The 7,491-nt window shown below is 36.3% G+C and overlaps 1 protein-coding gene across 3 annotated transcripts; it reads right to left on the bottom strand.

Annotated features, from left to right (window-relative positions):
* Nucleotides 1,301-7,491, bottom strand: LOC107625587 (auxin response factor 9). Of its 3 annotated transcripts, XM_016328266.2 has the most exons (15): nucleotides 7,033-7,491; nucleotides 6,830-6,942; nucleotides 6,250-6,345; nucleotides 6,060-6,116; nucleotides 5,931-5,960; nucleotides 4,789-4,914; nucleotides 4,417-4,501; nucleotides 4,232-4,322; nucleotides 3,971-4,135; nucleotides 3,766-3,885; nucleotides 3,616-3,688; nucleotides 3,378-3,531; nucleotides 2,481-3,079; nucleotides 2,153-2,340; nucleotides 1,301-1,950 (listed from the first exon to the last, which is right to left on the bottom strand). In XM_016328266.2, exons 1-15 carry the CDS (start codon nucleotides 7,067-7,069, stop codon nucleotides 1,815-1,817), a joined length of 2,070 nt encoding a protein of 689 aa, XP_016183752.1. In that variant the 5' UTR covers nucleotides 7,070-7,491; the 3' UTR covers nucleotides 1,301-1,814. The 3 variants fall into 3 exon arrangements, with proteins under 3 accessions (XP_016183752.1, XP_020971750.1, XP_020971749.1); XM_021116091.1 differs by lacking the exon at nucleotides 5,931-5,960 and having other exon boundaries at nucleotides 4,789-4,942; nucleotides 6,052-6,116; XM_021116090.1 differs by lacking the exons at nucleotides 5,931-5,960; nucleotides 6,060-6,116; nucleotides 6,250-6,345; nucleotides 6,830-6,942; nucleotides 7,033-7,491 and adding exons at nucleotides 5,042-5,098; nucleotides 5,232-5,361 and having other exon boundaries at nucleotides 4,789-4,942.

Raw genomic sequence — 7,491 nt, 5'->3', positions numbered from 1 at the left:
TATCTAGAACCAAAGTGTCTAATTTAAAATTTTTTTAGAGACTAATTTTAGTGTTTACTCAAATACTTATATATACAATAAAATATCATTGTGGCAGCCTAATGACCAGTTAACAATTGTTCTTAAAATATGTAACTCAATTTGGTCTCTAAATAACTCTAAATTGAGTCATCTACATCATAAAATTTAGTCCATTAAAGACTAAATTTAAATCATATGAGCTACCTATTCAACTACTATAATGGCATGTCTGTCATATGGCTTAAGTTTTCTATGAAGAGAAAAAATAATTGGACCACATCAAACCTTTTCAAATGTTGAATTTGGATACATATTTCACCCAACAACCTAGTCTGCTATACCATGTGTGATGTTCTATTTGGAGATTAAAGTTGGTACAGTATACTTGGCATTCAATTCAAGTTGACCCTTGGCACTGCCTAACCTAATTATGAACTTTCATTTTTCTGACACAGGCCAAACAATTCTTGGGTTTTGGTTCCAAAAGATATCATGGGAGGGGAAAAAAATCCATTAATCAAATTATATAAAATTAACTATGCATAGTTGTATGCAACTTTTTAAAGAACATTTGATACCATCCATCAATAGAAACAAGTACCACATTTAATTGATGAAACTTTTACTCCTATTTACATTGTCACATCAAACACAACTGAAGGTGAGTCTCTGTCTTAACTCTTTAGACACCAGAGTTGATAACAATTATTGAGCATAGTTATTATATATTTAGAGTTTAACCAACTCTGTAATACATAAGAATTTCATTTAATACTTCTATCCACCAAAGACTCGCATTTAAATGAAAAAATATTATTCATATTAAATATGAAATACAATGACATTCTCATCTAGAGATAAATAGACTTTAAATAAACATAATATCTCATTTAAGATTTAACATAAGCACGCATAACACAGTTCTTGATTTACTTTTCAAATGAGTCCAATGCACAAGGCACTGAGAAGCAATTCAATTCACAAAACATTGGGATTAAATAATAGGGTACAATTTGATTAGTAATGTAACCAAAAGCATTCTACCATATGGATTTACTACCACTACTTTTTACAATTGAAAATTAACTGCAAATATTCTGGACATAGGACCTCAAAATAAATCATGGGCCTGTGTGGTGCCACCACCTGCCAGAAACAACCCAATTTGTCAGGGGGCAAAATCAGTGCCTCAGTGGTGCAGTGATGGCACCATAAAAAGCCACCATTGGACCACAGTACCCTCTGAACATGAACAATGGCAATAAAAAACTTCCAGCAATTCAATGCAATAATTCAAGTTCAGTGATGACACCATTTGACTCACCAAGATCAGAATTTAGAAGTTCAGAATAGGGAATCTACCACACTATGCATTATAATGCAGAATTCAGCACAAATAATATTAGCCCCTTTTAACAAAAGAAGGCAATTGTTTTTATTAAACATCAACCCTCCCCAACATTTGTTTTCCCACTTAAACTTCATATTCACATATGCTACCACACCTAATAAATTTTTTCCATCTCCCCCACTAATTTTATTATGGTAATAAATCTACTTTTTTCTGGGGTCTCTTCTCTAGCACAATTAAATAACCTGCAGTCTCTACAAAGTGGAGTTACAATTACCTAGTGTTTCATATCTAAATAATAACATGAAACTTTGGCCTAGCCCAAAATAGGCCAACTTCTTTGCCACCCAGCCCCCACAAAGAACCAATAATTGCAACAAAGGATCCACATATTGGAAAAGAAGACAGGAAAAGGAAAGTCAGTTTTTTTTGTTTTCCTTTCTCATGTTTCAGCAGTTTCTGAACTTATTACAGTGCCTTCTTCAATTGAAGAGATTGGTAGTTTGCTTCCTGTGCTCATCTTCTTCACATCTTGACTGGAACAGATAAAAATTCTCCTAACCATGTGGCAGAATTCACTGCAAGAAAATAATGGTGACAATCAAAATGGTTAAGTGCTAATTTTCAGAAATAGTTACACTATTGATACTATATGCACTTTAGCATTTTTCTTCTCCCACTTCCAAATCCTTAAATTTTTTTCCCGGTAATATTGTCCCTATAACTTATTCTCTCGTGCTTGCATCACTCCCTACTTTAGTTATTTAAGAAAATACTCACGGCCATGGATCGTCTCCCACCAGCATCATATCTCCCTCATCATCAGTGAAGACAATTTCCCACTTATTCCTGTCTTGAAGCTGCCCTTTTATGTCGAACAACTCCTCCAATTCAACAATAAGATGCTCATAGCCATCCAACATAGTCAGATCCACGGCACGACCTACTGCGACACCCTGCATTTGAACCTTCCACAGGTTTTGGAAACCAAAGAAAAGCTTACTTCAGAAAAAGTTCGAGTTCGATATACCCAAAAACAAAATAAGCTTACTCAAATCTTAATTTATTACACAAAACGAACAAACAAATCAATGTTCAAGTTCGATACCTTGGTGCGACTTCTGCTACATATCTGCTTGCTCTGACTCTCTTTTGGCGATACTTGCTGCTGCTCTTGTTTCTTCTCCTTACCAGTCTTCGAGGCATCAGACTTTTGACCTGCCTCAGTTTTGGAAACTGTGCTCACACAGCCTTCAGAGGTGAAACTGTGAACGTTTACCGCCTGTGCAGCCGCCTTCTCTACAGCAGACGAGTTCCGGGAATGATCAATAAGGTCAATGCCAAAAAGTCGACAACTCGTAGCAGTCTCAGCTTTGTTTTCCTTGTCAACCTGATCATGCACATGATCATTGTTCAATCTAGACGAGTGTGGATTTGGAGCAGGCCAAGCTGAGACGCTCTTGCTGTCATCCATTGTGTCCTGAAATAATTGCGAAGGACAAGAAGAATGGGGGGAAGATAGCCAACTTCCTTCTGTCTGATTCCTTGACATCAGATTGCTGTTGCTTTTACTATTCATATCGATCTGCTTATGATGCCACACGCTGGTAGTATCACTCCTTTTACTTTCGGCCATCACACTATGCTGTGTCATATCAGCCTGTGTAAGACCTGAATCCCAGAAAACTGAGGCAGCCGATTGGGTGTCTGGTTTGAAAGCAAAATATAAAGGGTCAAAATACAACTCAATAATAAAAACAGAGTTCTTAGAAGAGTGAAGTACACAAGATACCCACACAAAAGGTCATGTCACTAACAAAATTATACATGGAAGAACAAAATTTTCCTAGTATATCCCATAAGGCTTGATTTGCTAGACAAAATTCACCCAAATATTTTATGTTTATGGTTTGAAATTTTGTTCTTCAATGGGTGATTTTGCCAACGCCAGCAACATGATTTTGCATAAATTTTCATATTTCACTCATTAGAAATAATTCCTCACCGAGATCGGGATGTTCACTTGGTGGTCGAGGCCTTTTGGCCTTTACAACAGCAGGTTGAACTGAGGATGTAAGAGCAGGAGCCACGTAGGGTTCCATCTCCCATGGGGAAACCCTATCAGGTCTTGGAACAGCTGCAGGTTCATCCCATTGAACCTGTGGATTGACAAAATGAGAACAAAAAAAAAAACACAACCACCATAAATAAAATGAACAACTGCAACCGAAAAATGAGAATACCTTGAGTGATCGCCATTTAGAATTTTCCCAATGAGGAGATATATCTTCCAATCCAACAATGGTACCCGAAAATCTGATCAACCATGTATTAGAATAGCTATGCTAAGAAAAGTTTAAACTTACACAAGATACAGAAATCAGTTTTGCTACCTTTTATCAGTGTCTGTAGAATCATCCCCTTCGAACCTCATCTTAAACCTCATCCCAACACTAAATTTGTTGTTGACAGCATCCAAATACTTGTTGAGGCTGATGATGAACTGGCTCGTGCTAAAGAAACCGAAAATTCCATGTCAACAATCATCTACTAAATATTTATAAACTATATAGTTCTTGAAATGGTAAAATTTTTTACCGTGGCTTATAATAAACTACGAAAAGTGTCTGAGTAGCAACAGCATGAGAGGCAGTAGCAAGCACACCGAGGTGCATGCTCTGACTGGAAATTACAGATGATGGCATGTTACTCTGCTGACGAGCAAGACGGCGCACTCCTACGCGCAATTCCCCATTCTGCCCTCTGTCCAAGACAACTTATTTTCATTAAGGCCTCTATATAATAACAGATACAGTAGAAGGTTGCTGAACCATACACAAAAAACTTAAGTATTGTAACCTCAAGAATACAAAGGTGTCTCCAGCAACCAATCTTTTGGAAGTCACAAAAGTACTCCACCCTGTTGTGAGCAAGTGTCTGCGTGGTTGACCTGATCAAACCGAAAAACAGTTCAAGGGAAAATCACTAGGCAATTACATGGTTGAATCACAAAGACTAAAATGAAAACCTCTCACATCATTTACCTCGAAATATATGCTTGAAGCGCCATTCATAACCATGAAGATCCTTCGCAACCAATTCCTGAGTCGGTGTTGGTTGGGACATGTCCTAATTATAAATAAACAAATAAATATATAATTCCTGAAAATTTATTCCAAAAATCACTAATACTGTAGATGTGTTTGTTTCAACTTCTGTAAAAAGTGGTTCTACAGCTAACATCTATTATTCGATTGAAAAAACTGAAAATTGATTTTTCTGAAAAGCTACTATTTTTGCTCCTACCAAAAAAACTAAACTAAAACTTTGTTAGCAGCAAAAAAAACTTAAAAAAAGTGATTTCCGGGCAAAATAAGTTGAAACAGAAGTTCAATAGTTGAAAGTAGTAGTCTTACCAAAGCAGGAAGGCACTCTGTGGCATGTTTCCTGAGAACAGAAAAGCCGCCATGGGTGCTGGTATCTGAAGCAGTTAAGACTTTGGAGAACGAGTGAACTGTTGGCCTTGTTGGTTCAATAGGGGATGGATCGGGGATCGTAGGCTCATCAGTGCTGAAAATTTATTCTATTAGAATCTAAACAAGCACAAAAAGAATCTAAGGTTGACCATGAAAAGTGTTGAAATTCCAAAAGTAGTAGCAACATCCTTACATTAGATTCCGGCACCAAAGTAATCTGTGCATAAACCTCATCAGTTTCTTGTTCAGCCTGATGAAAACATGTCAAAATCCAAAGTGTTTATTTCCTTTACATTAGATTCAATCTTTCATGTATATATCTAAACTCGAATGAAGTCCAACAAATTAAGGAGAAAAAAAGTGAGTGTTAGAGACAAAATTACCAGTAAATGAATGTTCACGACGCGACAAAGGATCTTCGAGGGAAGTTTGAACAACGGAATCCTCTGATTCAATTCCTGATTCGTTGATGCCTCTAACTACACCAAGAACAACCGCAATGATTGAACAAAAAAAAAAAAAGAGAAAATAATAATAATTATCAAAGACAAAAGAAAGACTATTTTCCATTTCCAAGTAACAGTGTTCCGTTCATGTCTCCAGCTACACAACCAAAATCCAAGAAACAATTTTTAAAGAAATGACAAAATCAGTGCCTGAATGGTCAAACATTCAAGATATTATGATTTATACAAGCCTTTGTTACACAAGCATGCAATAATGTTTGTACATCCACATGCATATTTTATAATGAGTATGCATTCTTACAAACCAACAACTATGCTAGATTTATTGCACATTGTCTTATTATTTGAGATCCTATTAAAAAATAGACTCAAGTATAAGCAATCACAGGGTTTCACTAATGTCAATAAGATTAATAATGTTTCTTCAGATTGTATCAAACAAAGAAGTAGATTGTCATATCATAAAAGAAAAAGCAATATATTGCTACATTTGTTAACAACGAACTCTGAAACTACCCTTGTTGGTCTGTTCCTTCAATATACAAATCTACAGGAAAGCTAAGGCAGTCTTGTTTCCTGAAGACTAAATCCCAAGATGAACCTGAAGTAAATGGACGGATCGGGGCTCGTAGGCTCATCAGCTTGCTGAAAATTTGTTCTGTTAGAATCTAAACAAGCACAAAAAGAATCTAAGGTTGACCATGAAAAGTGTTGAAATTCCAAAAGTAGTAGCAACATCCTTACATTAGATTCCGGCACCAAAGTAATCTGTGCATAAACCTCATCAGTTTCTTGTTCAGCCTGATGAAAACATGTCAAAATCCAAAGTGTTTATTTCCTTTACATTAGATTCAATCTTTCATGTATATATCTAAACTCGAATGAAGTCCAACAAATTAAGGAGAAAAAAAGTGAGTGTTAGAGACAAAATTACCAGTAAATGAATGTTCACGACGCGACAAAGGATCTTCGAGGGAAGTTTGAACAACGGAATCCTCTGATTCAATTCCTGATTCGTTGATGCCTCTAACTACACCAAGAACAACAGAAACGATTAAACACAAAATAATAATAATAATAATATTAATAATTATCAAGCACAAAAGAAAGATTATTTTCCATTTCCAGGTAACAGTTTTCCGTTCTCGTCTCTAGCTACACAACCAAAATCCAAGAAACAAATTTAAAAAAAATGAAAAATAAAAAAAAATAATAATAATAATAAACAACAGGAACAATAATTATAACAAGCCATAACAAACTAAGGCATACCTAAAAATTTAATTTTCCGACAGTATTAATTTCCAGCTAAGAAAAGCAAAAGGGATCTAGAACACACAAAAAATAAATACTAACAATAATTACAAAAAAAAGGGGGGAATTTTGCAAAGTAAAGGGTAAGAAAGGAAGCAAGGGGGAACAAAAACAAGAAGAAGAAGAAGAAGAAGAAGAAGAAGAACAATAATAATGATAATTGAAAGTAGAAGTAATAATAATAATAACGAGTGACTCACTTGTTCCATGTGCCCCTGAGGGAAGTAGAAGACCCTCTCTCCAACACGAGGAACGTCCACCAGTGGTCCCGCACATGCCTTCCATAGCTGCGAATACAGCTCATCTCCACCCCCTGCTCCCCCCAAAACAAATTACAAAAAAAATTACAAAAAAAAAAAAAGAAAGAGAGAGAGAGAGGTTTGAGAAAAATTCGATTCTTCACCTTCGGCCGAAACATTTGACCCGCGATTCAACATCATTTCAATTCAACAACACCAAGTCAACAAGAAGGCTCAGAAGCTCCCCAAAAGCTAAACACAACGGTAGAAGAATTTTTGTTTTTGCCTCTTTATTCCTTCAGATTGTGACCAGTATGAATCCTTCTCTTCCTTCCACGGAGGGAAAGAAAAGAATATAGAACAAAATGATAAAATGGTTGAGCACGAGTTTTTAATGTGTTAGATCCCGTTCCCACGAGCCACACGCAAACGAAACGACTTTTTGGAGCTGAAAAGACCAGAAAGTGTGCAATCGTAAGAGTATGAATAAGAAGGAAGGAACGGCGGTTACAGAGGGGGAAAAAGCGGTTTGGGAGGTTGTTATGGTTGCTTCTTCAACGACGCGCTGTCTGTGTGTTTGTGTCTGTGTCTGGAATCTTTTTCTTACGGCCAAAGGGAAACGG

This window comes from Arachis ipaensis, chromosome B02 (genome assembly GCF_000816755.2).
Source record: "Arachis ipaensis cultivar K30076 chromosome B02, Araip1.1, whole genome shotgun sequence".
Classification (NCBI taxonomy): Eukaryota; Viridiplantae; Streptophyta; class Magnoliopsida; order Fabales; family Fabaceae; genus Arachis; species Arachis ipaensis.
The sequence above is the reverse complement of the archived record's forward strand: the minus strand, read 5'-3'. Positions and strand labels throughout refer to the sequence as shown.